Source organism: Muscardinus avellanarius, assembly GCF_963383645.1.
Source record: "Muscardinus avellanarius genome assembly, chromosome: 5".
Taxonomy (NCBI): Eukaryota; Metazoa; Chordata; class Mammalia; order Rodentia; family Gliridae; genus Muscardinus; species Muscardinus avellanarius.
In genome coordinates, this window is record NC_137790.1 from 120,972,754 (window position 1) to 120,991,294 (window position 18,541).

Consider the following 18,541-nt stretch of genomic DNA (forward strand, 5'->3'; position numbering starts at 1 on the left):
CATATTTGTGGTCCTGCTCATCATCATCATTTATACTCTCTTTTCTGCACTCTCTTCTCACTGTGTTATTTCTTCTGTGGCCATTTTCTGGCCATATTTGTTCTGCTGCTGTTTGTGTCTTATGTGTCTATACTTCTGGCTTTTCCCGGCTCATGTAGCTTTTATTTCTTCTTTGGTGGCCTGAGTAGCAATAATACAAGCAATCTTTTTAGACATCCAATCACACCCGAACCTGTCACACAGCCTTGGAGGGGCTAATCAAAGAAGGGATTGCCAGGTGAACTCTGGAAAAGCAAAGTGTCCAGTTTTTCCACATAGATCACATCCTTATCAATCACCTAATTGTGGCTGTACACATTGTATAGTATTGCTATTGTGTGTAGGTCAATGTATTTTAATGGTAGTTTGGGTTTTCAGTTGGTTTTATATAATTGATGAAGCCGGGCGTGGTGGCACACGTTTATAATCCCCACACTTGGGAGGCGGAGACAAGAGGATCGCAGGTTCGAAGCCAGCCGTACTGGCTCAAGAGACCCTGTTTCCAAATAAAAATTTAAAAAAGGTCTGGGAGTGTAGCCCAGAGGTAGAAGGCCCCTGGTTCCATCCCCAGTACCACCAAAATAATAAATAAATAAATAAATAAATCATTGATGAAGTTACAGCATGATAATTATTCTGATAATGATTTGCTCCATGTATTTCAATCTAAGAATTGCGAAGATAATTTTTATTATATCTTAAGTAGATAGAATAATGACAGATAATTGTTATAATGAATTCTGGTCTAACTTGGGGGCAATAGTACTATTATAATCATTAAAGTATACTTATTAGTTAATAAATACTTTCTGCCTATAAGTCTATTGGTTTTCGGTATTGTAGCCTTCTAGTTTTCTCTATCTCTACCATATTTCTTCATAATTTGCATAGAATATATTCTAGTCACTGTCTTAGAAATCCTACTTAACCAGCTTATGTTAGCACATTTAAGTTTATGAACCTTATTGTCAAGAAGACAGTGTAACTTCAATAAAACCTGTAAGATTGTATACATATTATCTTACTCATTTATGTATTTGAAATGTAAGCTGTATTGCCATATAGTATAAAGTATAAAAAACTACTACTCAAGTATTTTCTGTGTCATTTAGCAGTACAACTCTTTTTCTCATTTCCCTTTTTAGAATCATTACTAAATTTAAATTGAACCTTTTGGTTTGGTGTCATTATGCTGTCAGCAAAGATACCTTGGCTTTCAACTCTTAGTCTTCTAAAAAAAAATTGGTTTGGAAAAAAATGCTTTTTGCTTCAATGTTGCCTATTTAAACTTCAAATTTTCTTTGCAGAAATAGATATACTAAATAAAAGTTTGACAGTGTCCCAGAGAAACAAGATATGCCTTGAAGAGGAAGTGAAAAATCTCAAATTGTTGTCAGATACAGCCATATTGAGGTCTCAGCAGATTCAGGCATCCAAGCAACAGGAAATAAACTTACAGGCAAGATGCAATGATTTGCAGAAAGAAGTAATAGGTAAAGAGAATTATTATTACTGTTGTTAGCAACTAGCAGTAATGAGGAAATGTCTAAATTTTTTTTCTTATAATCTCCACAAAATCTTGTTTTAATTTGCTGTCATCCCAATTTTGCCCTTTAGAGTGGTACAACTTAAGTACACATATTAAAGACATTTTAAGTACAAAATAGGATTTTAGAAAAACGAAGTGGCATCTACTTTGGTATATCATTATCCCTAGTGGATTGGTGGCTTAGGATACTGAATGAAAATCCAGTGTATACTACTATTATGTTCAGTGAATCCAAATTTTTTTTAAAATTTTAAATATTTCACTTCTAGTAGCTGGGCGTGGTGGCACACATTTGTAATCCCAGCATTTGGGAGGTGGAGACCAGAGGATCACAGCTTGTGGACAGCCTCAGCTACTTAGGGAGGCCCTTTGCAACTCAGTGAGACCCTGTTTCCAAATAAAGAATAAAAAATAGAGCTGGAGGTGTAGCTCAGAAATACTATATATATATAATCTTCTAAAGCTTAAAAAATAATGAAGCAAAGTGATAATGTATTAAAAGCTAGTATTGAATACACAATGATTATAATGTCCTTTTTTATTATGGCAAGAAACAAATGACATTAAATATGCCATGTTAAGTATTTTAAGTGTACATTTCAATAGTTTAAAGTATATTTATATGTTTTCATCTTACAACACTGAAACTTTATAACTACTATACACTAATTTCTTCTTCTCCCGCTCTTGGCAGCCATCTACTTTCTGTTTCTATGAGTTTAGCCTTTTTATATTCTACATGCTAGTGAGATTATATAGGATGTTTTTCACTTAGCATAATGTTTTTCATCTTCTTGTATGTTATTACAAATGTCAGGATTTCCTTCTTTTATGACTGAATAATATTGCATTGTGTATATAAACTCCAAATTTTCTTTATTCACTCATCTGTCTGTAGATATTTGGGTTCCTTCCAACTCTGGGATGTTACAGATAATTCAGGGGTGAACATGGTATGTGGCTATCTCTTCCAAACCTTACTTTGATCAGCTATTTGCCCGTCACTGTGCTAAGGGTTGACATACATTATTTAATTTTCAGTATCCCTGGTGGAAAAGAGCCTAAGTACCATTATTATCCTCTTGCAGTAAGTGAATCAGTCTAGCCTTAGTCAAGTTAAATAACTTCCTTTAGGTTATAAAGCTAGTAAGTGATGAAGATAGGATATGGAGATAGAATATGGAGCCAGGCGTGGTGGCGCACGCTTGCAATCCCAACACTGGGGAGGCTGAGACAGGAGGATTGTGGTTCGCGGCCAGCCTCAGCTACATAGTGAGGCCCTTTGCAACTTAGTGAGACCCTGTTTCAAAATAAAGAATGAAAACTAGGGCTGGGGGTGTGTGTAGCTTGGAGGTAGAATGCCCCTGGGTCCCATCCCCAGTACCTCAAAAAAAAAAAAAGATAAAGAAAAAAAAGAAAGAAAAAGATAGGATATGCCGTAACCATGACAAAGCCCAGGTTACAGGGGAGAAAGGCCCCATTTCACTTGGTATTTAGTCTATAACTAAAGGTGAATATTCTTTCGAATGGACATAAGCATTTTGGATTCTGAAGTCATTATTTAAGGATTTGGGGGGACTAGAAATGTGTACCATGGCAGCCAGGATAGGTGAGCCTGCACAATTGGCAGGCAGTGCGGAGAGTCTGCAGTAGCAGGCACTGATGCACATGTGTGGGCCTCCCTTTTAAGTAAATAAGCAGCATTCCTCTCATTCTCTTTGGGCATGTCTGGGGCCTCTGCCCTGTACACTGCCCTGCTGTGCTGCAGTGTAGACCTCATGAGGCCTCATTTGGCTGGTTTTATTGCCTACGCATGATTCCTGTCTCAGGTAGCTGAGCTCACTGAGAACAAAAAAGGGCTGCTAGCCCTCCAGAGAACTGCCGGGAGCTGCCAAGAAACAGCTAAAGCTGCCGGGAGAGCTGTTAACATCAGCTGCTGGAAGCTGCTGGGACTCAGCATAGGATTTCACTAAGCTGAGAGCCACCAGTACTCAAAGTGTGGAGCTGTAACACTGAAAGAGGAGAGCTGATGGTTCCTGGAGCTGCTGGTGCTAAGGGAGCTGCATTTTGCCCTTTCTCAGTTTCTATTCAGATTTAGCAAATGGGCCCTCAGTCAATTGATAACAAAACAAGGGCATTAATTGAAGGGATCTTAGATAGATATTCAGAATCCCTGAGAAGGTGGAAGAACCAGACTTTGAAAGTGGTTATGTCAGCTGCCAGCTCACAGCCAGAATCATGTCACGAGACTTGTTTGGTAAGGACACAGCTGCTGTCCCTTAGGACACTGGGCACCTACCTGGCCCGCCTGCCACTTTGGTCCTGAACACTGGTTGATCCTGCAGTCAGTGCTCTACTACGTTAGCTGCCTGGTATCAGATGTTATCAGACCAGGTCTTGAGAAAAATACTTAAAAGTAGTCTGGAAACGAAGAACTGTTTGGTCATCTAGCCCTAGCATATTTAGACTGTGTTATCATAGGAATGTGTTGCTGCTGAAAAAAGTGGCAATACATATTGTGACACAGACCGGCAAATCCAGAAGTACAGCCAGACTTTAACATAAGGATCATTAACGTTATTTAACACATTGTTATGTAATACATATTCCAGTGATGGCTAAAGCAAATGGAGTTACAAGGAAGGAAAAACAAGAAAACTAGCGCATAAAGATGAAGAGTGTATCTTTACAAAGGGATAAAGCAGCACTCAGAATGTTTCAAATGGGGCCGGGAGTGGTGGTGCACGCTTGTCATCCCCGCGCTTGGGAGGCAGAGACAGGAGGATCACGCAGGTTTGAAGCCAGCAAGAGACCCTGTTTCCAAATAAAAATATAAAAATGGGTCTGGGAGTATAGCCCGGAGGTAGAAGGGTTTCCAGGAATCCCAGTACCACCAAAAAAAAAAAAAAAAAAAAAAAAGTTTCAAATGGTAAGATAGATTTTTGCCTATAAAAATATCAAATTTCTAAGCACCAAAACTGCTCCAAACCTAAATATAGCAGATTGACAAACACATATCATATATGTTACAGAAGGTTAAACCCACACCAAATAAAGCATTTATTCAACTGTGTAAGAAGAAAACTTTAAACTCCCAACCAGACACATGCTTGAAAAACAGAAACAGACCACTAACACAGGAAGTAGACATAGTAAGTGAACACAAATGTTTAATTACTAAATAAACAACCCTGGATTTTAAATTAGTACATACGCTTTAGTGGAGGTTTCCTTTTATTTGGGGATAAAAATCTTACTGTCATTCTTAACCTATGGAAATGTTTATGATTAAGTAATTTTCTTCTTGAATAGTTATGCTTAGGAAACAATTCATAAAAAGAAAATTATTTCTGTTAAAAGGATACAAATAAATGAATAACTAGATAATTTATGTCCAGTACTAATGACATGGGTAATAGATTATCACATACCAACATTTGGAGTATTATGTAGACTTCAAGAATGATAATATGAACAGTGGACAGCATAGAATATGCTTGTGATTATGTCACATAACTTAAGAAGTTTAGAAAACTATATAATTACAATTATGTAGGTTTAAATAGAAACCAGAAATGAATATAAAGATAAGAAAATAAATTTTAGAGTGATGGAAATAGTGATTTCCCCTTCTTTTAAATTTCTTTCTGATGTTGCTTTAACGATAAAAAAAACACCTATACCTCTTTCAAGACTTAGATCACATTCTACCTTCTATAGTAAAAAACCTTCCTAAAACACTGGAGTCCCAATTAGCCTTAATTTTTATACTCATCAAGGCCTCACCTTCATTTAGTATAGTCTGTATTCAAATCAGAAGTACAGGTAGAGGTCCCTATCTATTCATGAGGTATTGTAGTCTTCATGTGATGTTGTAGAGCTAGAGATATAAAACAGATTCTCCTAAGCTGGGTGTGGTGGCACACGCTGTAATCCCAGCATTCGGGAGGCTGAGACGGGAGGATTGCAGCTTTCGGACAGCCACAGCTACTACTTAGTGAGGCCCTTTGCAACTCACTGAGACCCTGCTTCAAAATAAAGAATAAAAAATAGGGCTGGCGTTGTAGCTGGGAGGTAGAATGCCCCTGGGTTCCACTTCCAGTGTGTGTGTGTGTGTGTGTGTGTGTGGGGAGATTCTACTAAAGGGCAGTGTAATTGTAGAGCAAGGGGCCATACAGTTTTAAGATTAATGTTTGATTTTTGCTGGTGGTGTTGAGTAGATTTACTCTATAGGTAGCATCCACAGTATATTAACAAAATAAATTTTTTTTTTTTTGCAGTACTGGGGATGGAACCCAGGGGCATTCTACCTCTGAGCTACTTCCCCAGCCCTATTTTTCATTATTTTGAAACAGGGTCTCACTAAGTTTCAGAGGGCCTCGCTAAGTAGCTGAGGCTGTTCACGAACCACCTTCAAAGTACTGGGATTATAAGCATGCGCCACCATGCCTGGCTTAACAAAATACATTTTTAAGGCTATTAAATTTATTTGATTGAAATCATTTTTAAAATTGGTAAGTCAGAATGGGTGGACAGATTTATTAAAGATACTCTCAAATGATGACAAATACTACTTTCTGTGTACTTACCCTAAGGATGCCAGGTTGTTTGTTCCTAACCAACAATGATCTTACTCATTTCCATGTCCAGGTTTTCATATGGAAATTGCCAAAACATTTAGAAAAATATATTAAATGTACGTTTTGCTTTATCTACAAATACCTTTCTGGTGAACTGATTGAATTATACCAACATATTGTTTCTTTCCAATTCATTTTTCAAAAGGGGTTAGAGGGATTCAGGAAGGGGCTGTAATTTGGATTTAAAATGTCCCACAAAATCCCATGTGTTAAAGGCTAGATCCCCAGCTTGTGTGCCTATTGAGAGGTGGTGGTACCTTTTTAAAAGGTAGAGCTTAGTTGGAGGAAGTTAGGCCATTGGGGGTATGCTCTAGAAGAAGATATTGGGAGCTTCCTGTCTCTCTCTCTTGGCTTCCTGGCTGTCAGGTGATGAACAGGCTTTCTCTATGACATGCTCCTTCCATGATAAGCTGTTCTGCCACAGGACAGAGTGACCGTGGACTGGAACTTCTGCAACCATGAGCCAGAATAAATCTTTCCTCCTTTGAAGTTCATTTCTTTCTCTTTCTTTCTTTCTTTCTTTTCTTTTTTTTTTTTTTTTTTTTTGTAGTGCTGAGGATGGAATCCAGAGGCTTTCTACCTTTGGACTATACTCCCAGACCTATTTTCTCTTTTATTTTTGGAAACAGGGCCTCACTTAGTAGCTGAGGCTGGCTTTGAACCTGTGCAATCCTCCTGTCTCAGCTTCCCAAGTACTGGGATTACAAGCGTGCGCCACCGCGCCCGGCTTGAAATTCATTTCTAAGGTATTTTTTTTCACAGTAATGGAAAGCTAACACAGAAGGCTATAGAAATACAAGTTTAGGAAAGACAGAAAACTTTCTCAGTTCTCACAGTGTTGTACATCAAACTGGATGCACTTTCCTCTTCCCTCCAGGGTCCATTGGAAAACTTATCCAGATTCCCCCTTCAGTTTCCAAGGCACTTTGCTCCTCTTGTCAGCTACCTATTTTCTGTTATCCCCTGATTTCATCTCTGCCCATTTTAACATATTCCCTGCTCTGTTACCACAACTCACCTGTTCCTGTTCTGGCCCAGGGACAGTGATGTCTTGCTAGTTCTTTCATGTGGGGGGCATGTGTTTATTGGGCATCTACCACATGCCAACCGCAGGGCCCTGTCTTCTTCGACCTTTGGAGTACAGGTAGTCTGCAGCTTCTCAAGGGTTTCATGAAACTTCTTACCTCTCGGCGTCACACTAGTTACATGCGCAGGTGCTCCTCACCAACTCTCAGCAGGGCTTTTTGTATTGTTTTGTCCTCTGTCTTAAGAAAATTCTATCAATTTCTCAAGCTCCAGTTATTTCGCCATTCAAATCATTCTGTTTGGTTTTACTTTCTATACCATGTTAAAACATTTGCTTCATAACTTTTATGACCATCAGACATCGTAATCTGCTTTCTTTTAATATATGTCTAGTTTTTCTGTGACTAGCTAGCTGAGAAGTCTCTAAAACATTTCTATTATATTTATTCCATCATTTATAGCTTTCCCAGCTTATGTCTTTTTCAGAAATCATGTTACTTTTTTGAGAAGAAGAAAAAACAGTATGTTCAATGAACGTCTTCTCACCAGAAATCACTGGATTAATATAGTGGGCATAGAATTTTAGATTTTCTTTGAACAAATCAAAATAAAGGCAAACATACACAGTTATCTATTCCTTTTTTGTGTCTGGAAGAAATAAAATTTGTTTAAAGAATACAATAGAAAGTATTTAAATTTGCTTTTTAATATTAAGTTCATAAATGGGTTGTTATAATTAATGTTCTTAAATACAATTTTAAGCATTTGCACATTCATACTCTTTTCTTTTTTTTTTATATTGGAGTTTGAACTTAGAGGCATTCCACCTCCAAGGTACACCCCCAGCCCTATTTTTTATTTTTTATTTTGGAAACAGGGTCTCACCAGGTTGATGAGAGCCTCACTAAGTACTGAGTTGCTGAGGCTGGCCTTGAACCTATGATCCTCCTGTCTCAGCCTCCTAGGTACTGGGATTACATGTATGTACCACCATGCTCAGCCATACTTTTCTCTAAAAGTAGTTTTGCCAGCTTCACAGTTTTAGAACCCACTTTGGCTGTTACATAAACTTCCTTTCTAATACTAATTCACTTGAATTTCTGTATCATAGTCTGTTATCCATACCTAGTTGTTCTTGTTCTCTCTTAATAAATGAGTTAATATGTTACACTCCTTTCACTAACACAAAATATGTTTCTTTATACCATAAATTTTGAAACCTGTGTTGAAAATTATATCACTGTTGTGTTTCCTTATAAATATGTCATAAAAGTTGTTCTAGTATTTTATATTCCCATAATCTTACTTTTAGAACTCATTTTTGGGACTCACTTTGCCTTTTTCCATCTTAAACTACCTACCTTTCTTTTGTGTCTTCCAGCCCCCATTTTCCTCATTGATGTGGTATTAGTTGAAAGCATTCTAGGCCATGGATCAAAGGATGACGGCCCTGCCACGTTAGCAGGGAACTCCGGCATCCATCCTCAGTGCTGACCAAGGGGCTGGGCTGAAGCCTCTCATGTGCTGTGATGTCATTCTAACTCATGCTGCTTGTTTGCTTCCAGAGTTGGATAAATGTTCATATTTTTACATTCTGTGTCTTGTTTAAAGCACTGCTAAGCAATTTCAATTTTGAACCAAGTATATGATATTTATGATCCTTACTTTTCTACATTAAAAACTTTAACTTTATTTTTTCCATATTTTCTCTTTATCTTTTGAAACATAGATGCTCAGAAATCTAAATGTATGTGTTACTTCTGGCTCATATAGTTTAATAGTGGTATAAGAGTAAATAATAGGCTGTCAACGGCAGCCAAAATTTAATTTTTTCATAGAAAAGTAGCATATAAATTAAAGATTTTGAAGATTAAATTCTTAACTCTCTTTTTAAAGGTTTATTTGCATGAGTTTTGTAATTTTATGTTTAGCTCACACTAATATTACTTCCAAAATGCACAATTTATCTCAATTGATAATACTTCTCTCAGAGGTCATTGTGACCTACGAGTAAGTCCACTTAAATGATTTTACTTCCACCTGGTAGAATAACATGTCCTTTACTTTTTGTCAGCAGTCACAAATATTGGAAGACAGAGTTCAAACAAATCATTTCAGTATTAATATCCTTCTTCAAATTTATTTGACCAACTTTCAAATTTATTCCAAGTAAAAAAAACCTTTAAAATTTTTCTTTTGGTAAGGTGTTTGGCATACTAATATAGACATATTCTAATGAAATTATTTTGCATATAATATTTTAACGTCTTAATTAAATTTTTAAAAACAGCATTATTGAGACATAATTTACATAAATTCACTCATTGTAAGTGTATAATTTAATGGTTTTTAGGATATTAACAAAGTTGTGTGACCTTTGCCATAATCTAATTTCAGACCATTTCTTTCACCCCTAAAACTAACCTTGTGGCGGTTAACAGTCTCTCTTCTTCCATGCCTGGCCCTCCCCAAGTTGTCAGTCTACTTCCTTGCTGCATGGTTTGCCAACCTTGGACATTTCACACAAATAGAGCCTTGCAACGTGCGGTCCTTGTGTGTTAGCATAATGCCTGTGAGCTTCTTCCATGTGGTAACATGTATAAACACTGCATGTACTAATCAGTAGCTCTCCTGATAAGGGAAACAAAGTAAAAATGACTGATGTGGTTCAGTTGAAAATAAAAAGTACCGGTCTAGAAGTCAGACACTTCTGCTTTCTGGACCTTTTTTTTTGCCTTTTTCAGGCCCACTGGACAAGTTATTAATTCCTTTGACACTGTTACTTCCTCTATAAAATGAAAATATGGTAACTTTCCTGAAAAACAAGGTAAAATGCAGTAGTGCCCAGAGAACCACATAAATATGGAAATCAGGTTGCAGGCTAAGGTGGTTTCTCTGGTCTTATAGGAAACCAAATGATTGTATTTAGGATAAAAGTATTAGAATGTCCATAAATTCTCCTTTACACAAAGGGAAATTACAGCTTTCTCTCGGAAGGTCCATTGGCTACTCTTACTTATCCTGCAGCCAGCCTTGGTCTGACTGCAGCTGTCTGTCTATCCTTAGGAAGACTGTATTGAAGGAAGTGGCCGTGGTTAACTCAGGAGTCACCTGCCGTGTGGCCAGTGAACTTCTCTGTAATGTGATTTTCAAAAGGAGCTCACTGAGGGAGTTTGGCAAGTCTTTATGATTTCTTCTGAATTCTTCGGCTCCTGTTGGAATAATGTAACACTGACTCCTAATAAAAGAGGGAAAGCGTTCGTTTTACACACACAAAGCCAAGGAGATTTGTAGTGATCCCCAGTTATAATAGACCCAACAGCCCTTGAAAAAGATTAGCTTGATATTGGGACACTGTTGACATCTTCTGTTCCCCAAAGTCGGAGAACACATAAAAATAGTTTCCCCAGGCCTATACACGTGATGCAAGCCAGATAGTACTAAGCCTGAAATTTCTTTTTTATAATCAGTTCACTGTTAAAATATGGACTCTATTAAGGGTCCTTAAGCCAGTTGGTCTTTGACCACTAGAGTCGTAAAAGATTGTCTTTGTTTCTTTGCTTTTTCATTTGCTCCAAGCATTGAGCTTTCCTCTGAAGGTGATCTCTGTTTTACATATCATCTTCATTTTATGAATGTTTAACCTTAGAGGAATTTTCTGTAATGACCATAGGCATCTACTTCTCAGGATAGAAGTCTGTCTGGTAAGCATCCTTTCTCTCTTTTCAGGTAGTTGTAATGCCGATTTACTCTCTGGTCCTTTTTCATCTGTGTCATTGCAAATGGCTCTGGTCTTTGTTCTTCACCTCTAACCTAATTACCCCTTCCAGGATTAAATCTTAGCCTTGATATGTTCTCTGCCTTTTCTTTGCCTGTGCCATATACTAGTACCTTGGGAGTAAATTTTAGATACCATTTGTTTGTAATCCTATGAGTCTGTCTTTTGCTTTACTTCCCAAATCCACATTTCTGCCCCTTTCATTCTTTCTCCCATTCTATATTTGTAGCCTAACATCAATGCGTCCTCCTTACCAATTAAGTCTTTTTCTTCTCCTATTTGTTTGGATACCAGTCAACAATTTATTTGGTTTTTGTTTTTCTGTCAAAATGATACTGTATCAAAACCGGGCGTGGTGCCACACCCTTATAATCCCAGCATTCGGGAGGCTGAGACAGGGGGATCCCGGTTTGTGGACAGCCTCGGGTACTTAGGGAGGCCCTTTGCAACTCACTGAGACCCTGTTTCAAAATAAAGAATGAAAAATAGGGCTGGGGGTGTAGCTCGGAGGTAGACTGCCCCTGGGTTCCATCCCCAGTACTGCAAAAAAAACTTCATGATACGTCTCTTTCTTTTCTTAGTTCATTCTGGGCTGTTCATAGCCTTTGCTGGTATTTTTCAGCCATGAAAAATCTTGTTATAACGTATAAATACATATGATTGAATGAATTTGTCATTGTAAGACAAATTTCATGGAAAGGAAAAACACTGTTCTAAACTATTCAGAAAAGTTGCTGAATCTCTCAGGACTTGTTTCTTATAAGATAAAGTGTTATACTTATTTTTCCAGTTGAGAAAAATAATTTAACCAGGGTAAAAATACAAGTAGAATTTAAGACTTTCTATCTCGTGCATACCTAATTTGTAATATTTTATAATCCCTATGAATTATAGTTATGTTCATATTATGTTAGGTTGGAAATCCAGTGAAAATTTATATTTTGCTACATGAACAATTCTGAAATGAAAATTTTGATCCTTGATTTTATTTATTTATTTATTGTGTGTGTGTTCATGTGTGTGTGTGTATTATTACTTGGGATTGAACCCAGGGGTATTCTACCTCTGAGCTATGCCCCTAGCTCATTTTTATTTTTTGTTCTGAAACAGGCTCTTGCTAAGTTTCTGAGACTATCGATAACATTGCTGAGGCTGTCCTTGAACTTTCTCTTCTCCGTCTTAGCCTTCCAGATACTGGGATTACTGGCATACAACACCATACCCAGCTTGATTTGTAAATTTTATAAATATTTTGATTATCTTTTTAGCTTGATCTAATCCACTCCACCCATCTTACTGCTACACAACACACACACACACACACACACACACACACACACACACACAATTTTCTGGTTTGTTTATTCATTTATATATTTATTTTTGCAGAACTGGGGATGGAACCCAGGAGCAGTCTATCTCTGAGTGATACCCCAGCCTGATTGATTGATTGATTTTTGTGGAACTGGGGATGGAACCCAGGAGCATTCTACCTCCGAGCTACACTCCCAACCCTATTTTTTATTCTTTATTTTGAAACACGCTTTCAGTGAGTTGCAAAGGCCCTCACTAAGTAGTAGTTGAGGTTGGCCTTGAACTGTGATCCTCCTGTCTCAGTCTCCCAAATGCAGGGATTATAAGCATGTGCCACCACGCCTGGCCCAACTTTTTATTCCTTATTTTGAACCAAGGCCTCACTAAGTTGCAGAGGGCCTCATTAAGTAGCTGAGGCTGTCCTTGACCTGCAATCCTCCTGTCTCACCCTCCCAAGTTCTGGGATTACAAGCTTGCACCAATGGCTCAGCTCAATTTTCTGGTTTTAATGTACCTACATCTGTACTAAATTGCAGCTTTTTAGCTGTATATTCACACCTGTTCTAGCATTTGATTTATAGAAACATCTCTAAATGTTACTTCAGTCCCTTCTGGCATAAAGTAGAAAAAAATGTTAAATATACTTCAAGAATACTTGTTTCAAAGTAGATGTGAACCAAACCTGAAATGTAAACCCTAAAAAAAAAATAATAAATAAACATTTTAAGTGCCTTTACTACCATATAAACTTTGTAAAGTGTTTGCCAAAGGTAAAATATGTTGACTTGAAATTGACATAGTTGGATAAGTAACTTTATTCTATTATTGGTATGTATTTTTAGATGTGCAAAGGTTTCTTCTGTGAACGTGTATTATTGGTTGATAAAGAAAATGTGATGTATATACACATAATAGAGTTATGCTTAGCCATAAAGAAGAGAAAATCACGTCCTTTGCAGGAAAATGGATGAAGTAGAGAGCACCGTGCTAAGTGGGGTCAGCCTGACTCGGGAAATCAAGGGCTGCTTGTTTTCTCTCGCATGTGGAAGCTAGAGAGAAAATGGGGAGGAAAAGGGATGTCGTAAAAAGGAGGAGCGAGCAGTAGACTGGTGGAAAGAGCTTGGAGGAAGGAAGGGCGGAGAGAAAAGGGAGGTTTGCAGAAGGGAACAGACCAAATAATGTTACGTGCATATTGAAACGGGGGTTTCTTGAGAGGAAACCCGGCGTTTCCTCAAGATGAAACAGAGTTCCCTAAGAAGGAACTCGACGTTTCCTACCAAGTTCTTGTCTATGGTGAGCGAAGAATGACACCCGCAGACCTCAGGAAGGGGAGTAAAAGGTTTATTGGAAGCAGCAGGGAATGGGGAAGGGTGGCTGAACACCTCAAAAAGGGGGTGGAACTTTGAGTCCAGCATCTGCCTTCAGGACAATACTTGAGAGTAGCCCAAGCAAATTTCCTTCAGGTGCAGGCTGCTTTCTTCCAGAGTCCACGCGATCTGCCAGAAGGCAATAGAGAAAAGTGGCTGAACACCCCAAAGGGGCGGTCGGAACTCCGGGGTTCAGTAGCTGCCTTCAGGGTCACTACCCGAGTGACTTTCTCCCAGAGTCCATGTGATCTGCCAGAAAAGAGGTGCAGGTCACCCCTAGGGGCCTGGCCAGCCTTGATGTCCAGCAGAGGCCTTCAGGTCACTACTCGAGAGTCGTCCGAGCCATGTGCCCTCAGATGCACTCTGCCTTCTCTCAGGGCAAACATGACCTGCGAGAGAGAGAGAGAGAGAGAGAGAGAGAGAGAGGGGGGGGAGGGGGAGGGGGAGGGGGAGGGGGAGGGGGAGGGGGAGGGGGAGGGGGAGGGGGAGGGGGAGGGAGAGAACAGCTCCCCAAAAGGGGAGAGGGGTCCCAAGAGGGGTCCCAAGAGGGAAAGTCCCAATTTGTTATCCGACTAAGGCAAAGGCCTGTTCATTTGCAACCTCTTTTGGTTAGGGTGACTTTAGGAATTCTGGGAAGCAGCTCTCAGGATTTGCATAGGGTATTTGCAAGTCCTTTGAAGGGTCTCATCTCCTTTCATTCAGTAGGAGTGTCCACTTGCTCTGTGCTGGCTCCTGGGTTTGTTGATTAGTAAACAGATGGCTTTTGTGAAGCTCTGATCCTTCTTATCTCTGAGCCTTTGGAATTTCAGGTATTTGTAGCCTCTCAGGAAACTCAGATTAGCTTTTTTTCTACCAAGGCCTCTTCCCTATCTTTCTATTTCCTTCTACCTCCTCAATATGTGAATGTGTCACTGTGAATCTGATGGCCATGTGTGGGGAGTGTGTCATGTGGGTAATGCACCCCCAAGTGCAAATGGGTGCATCTTAGGACCACCTATCTTCAAGACCAAACCAAACAAACAAACCTCCTCGTTAATATGTTCCCTTCCAGCCACAGTTAAATTTCTCTACTCCCTATTCACAGGAGCAAATGCATTCTCTCCAATTGCTGTTTGACCACATCTCATCCCACTTCTAAACACATTTTCTTCCCCTTCTTCATTTCTTTTCTTTTCTTTTTTTTTTTTTTACCGTGGATACACAGAGTTTATTAGACTCCTTAGTATAAAACATGCTATCATTTTTACCCCTGCAAAGCTCCTCGCTAAACAATATATGACTATAAAAATTTTAAAATACAAAGAATAAAATAACAAAGGTGTGTGAACTCATCGACTATAACATTGTAATATTTTGCTGGCTACCCTATAGATGAAGGATAGCATAGTTAAAATTCCCAGTTTTACCTTTTCCCATATGACAATGACCACCGGTGACTCCAGGCCCAAGTGCAGGAATTAGGTCCTTACCCGGAGAAGTGGGTGAGGCAGGCAGGAGCGGCCTTTGCATGGGCACCATGGTAACAGCAGGCATTTAGGTAGTGCTCCCGCGGACCTGCCTGTGTTCTCCTTTATTCTCCTTCTTTATGTACATGAAGTCATTCAGTGCTCAGATGAGTCTGAGCACCTGGAGCCGAGCCTTCCGGCCTGGGAAGCCAGAGTGCCTGGAGTCCTAGAGCGAGGAGGAAGTGAAGCCAAGAATGGAAATTAGGTGGTCTGGCTTCAGAGCCTGTGCACCTCCAAACTACCCTATCTCAGAATGTGTCAGAGTATTGAGTTTGTTTTTCCTTGTCTTCAATGATCTCTACTATTACACACACACACACACACACACACACACACACACACACACACACACACACATATATATATATATATATATATATATATATATATATATATATATATATATATCCTTCAGTTTCTTATTTGTAAAAAAAAGTTCCCCTGGCTCTCTGGGTGCCAGTTCTTCTGCCTGCTTGATCTTCTATTCTCTGCTACTTAAACTTTAAATTATTTCCATCCAAATAGCACTTTGAATCAAATTTTTAAATTTGGGGTGTTTATCAGGAAGTTTTAAGCTTGAAATATCTTTCTACTACAAAGATTTCATCTATTGTTTTCTCAAACATTGTATTCATTTAATATGCCCTCCAAGTGACTTAAAATTTTATATCATCCTATAAAATAGTAAACTTTGAATACCTTTTGTACTTGTGGTTTCTAGAACCCTTTGGAACAACAGGACTCTCTTAAATGACTAATTACCCAATCTGATGCCTATGTAATGCTATCCAGCAAGCAGCTGGCTTTACATGAAGAGAGGCTAAGAGCTCTTTTTGTTTTGTTCATTTTAAATCATTTGCTTCTTATTTAATATCTGTAAAGAATGCAGTCACATCATGGTAGAATGTGCTGTTGTGAATTTTGGATTGTTTCCATGGGCTCCGCCTTACATCTGCATGGTGTTTAAAGCCAATGCTTCCTTTCTTTTTGTAGGCATTCAGGGCCTTTTGCCTCATAATCCAATGTCATGCTGAATGACAGAAAATTGAAGTTGAATTTATTTGACTCTAGAGAGGGACTGCACAGAACAATACACTTATTTAAGAACTCCTTGCCTCAGACACTGAAGGAGCTGTTTTGTGCAGGTGGCTTAATCTCTCTGCTGCTTATCCTGTGTTCCTTTATTTATTAAGGACAGGAACTGGGCACTCTGCTTCTGAAAACAAAAGGATTCTGCTGGTCTACCAGAACCTATAATAAACCTGTAGGATGCTTACACCTCACTCTGCATAGCAAAGATATGTCCTGTGATTTTTTTTTAAAAAATAACTCTTATCACTTCTTGATGACAGAAACATAACCAAAAGTCTTTCTAAAAAAGCCAAAAAATGTATTAATCAATACCTAATTATACACTGCAGGCTTTCTACATTGTGAATTTTTTAATGATTTTTTTTCTTCAAGTTTATGTGGCATCTTCCTTGCTTATGTAGTTTTTTTTGTTGACATTACTTGTGTTTTCTGTTTCTGTTTTCTTCAAATGACAGCCATAAAGGTTCTTAGTTTTTAATGTAAAACATGTACGTACTTTCCCAATTTTTACACAGAATTGCTATACAATATATGCTAAATAATCTTGGAGGAAGTAGCTTCTCTGCTCACTGGGCACTATGAATTAAAGGCTAAGATATCTGTGCTTATGTTGAAATAAAGGGAAGAAAAGGAGTTTAGATGCATAAGCAAAGAGAACAATACTAGAAAATACAACTTTTCTTCTTGAATTGGGACATAATAACACAGTTTATTTTATTTTAAACCTAGTCAATTCTGGAACTGTGGCACACAAGCATATTCAATCTGAGCCTCAGAATACTTTTCAGTGCTATAAATATGAGCTTTCAATTAGGTGCCATTTTTTACCAGCTACTGTTCAAATTCTCAGGTAATTGAGAATTAATTGCATAAGATTCACATACCAAGTATCAATTCTTTAGGTTTGTTTTTAGGACAGTTTTTCCCCAGGACCATAACTGCATTTAGAAGTAATGACATAAAAGTTATCACATGGACTCAGACCCTTGCTTCCTCTGGTTTCAGATTCTATTCTGACACAAGCACCAAGGAGTTTTAATAGGAAGGCATAATTGTTCCCTCTGATGTTGGGCTCAAGATCAGTCTCAGCAACACCACTTTTGCCTTAATATCTTTCACTAGTTACACTAATTTCCAAAGTTTCAAAAATAAATCTAGCCGGGTGTGGTGGCGCACGCTTGTAATCCCCACGCTTGGGAGGCGGAGACAGGAGGATCGCGCAGGTTCAAAGCCAGCCGCGTGCGCTGGCTTAGGAGACCCTGTTTCCAAATAAAAATGTAAAAATAGGTCTGGGAGTATAGCCCGGAGGTAGAAGGGCTTCCAGGAACCCCAGTACCACCACAAAATAAAAAAAATAAATAAAATAAATCTAAACCACCCCTTAGAGTTAAGAAATTCTGCCAGTTTACTACATATTTTATGTAAGACAATCCTTCTCATTTGTCTTAAGCACATCTGTTTAAAGATTCTGAAAATTTGATAATAGATCTGAAGCCATGCTAACTACACTTCTATGGACATAGTATTCCTTTGCAGCTTTAGTATTTCAATAGTCTGTTGAATAGTATAAGAGAGATAAGGACTTTGGAATCAGGCAGACCTGAGTTTGAATCACACGATCACTCCTAAGTAGCTATGTGGACTTTGATAAGCTAATTAATTACTATGATCCTTGAAATCTTTACTCATAACAGTAAAACTTGTACCTGTTTTTCATGGTAGTTGTGACCATGAATGAGATGATACAGGAGAAAGCACCATGTTCAGTGCCTGGACATAGTATGCCATCAACAACATCAACTCCCTCTCCTCTTCATTCTTTGGATTATGAGTTAAAATTCTTTGCCTGTGCCTGTGTGAATAGAACCTTTCTGTAAGTCCACTTGAACTTCAGAGCAAAGCAACACCTTACAGAACATTCATAGACTGGCTTTTATAAGGGTTATCTATCGTGTGTGTGTGTGTGTGTGTAATGATTATCATTTGATAAATGGAATAGATGTGCCCTACAAATACTATCAAATTCATGATTGAATCTTGTTTTGAGGCACCATCCTCTCAAACATATCCCCTCAGCCAAGTTTGACTGCTGGCTAGCACTAGGCAAGGGTGTCAGAGAGGACCCCATTTTTTTCCTCACCTGAGAAATGGAGCTATTAGCACCTACCTGACAGGACAAAGGATAAAATTAAGTAATGAATATGAGATAATGTTGATCATAAGATACAAAT

General features: G+C 38.5%; 1 protein-coding gene across 1 annotated transcript in view; it reads left to right on the top strand.

The window, feature by feature from the left end:
• Nucleotides 1–18,541, top strand: part of LEKR1 (leucine, glutamate and lysine rich 1) — a gene marked incomplete at both ends in the record, with an annotated part of 152,594 nt that overhangs the window by 68,983 nt on the left and 65,070 nt on the right. The window contains one exon of the mRNA XM_080696591.1: nucleotides 1,347–1,532. Within this exon, the coding sequence (XP_080552717.1) occupies nucleotides 1,347–1,532 (186 nt within the window). The remainder of the gene's footprint in view (nucleotides 1–1,346; nucleotides 1,533–18,541) is intronic.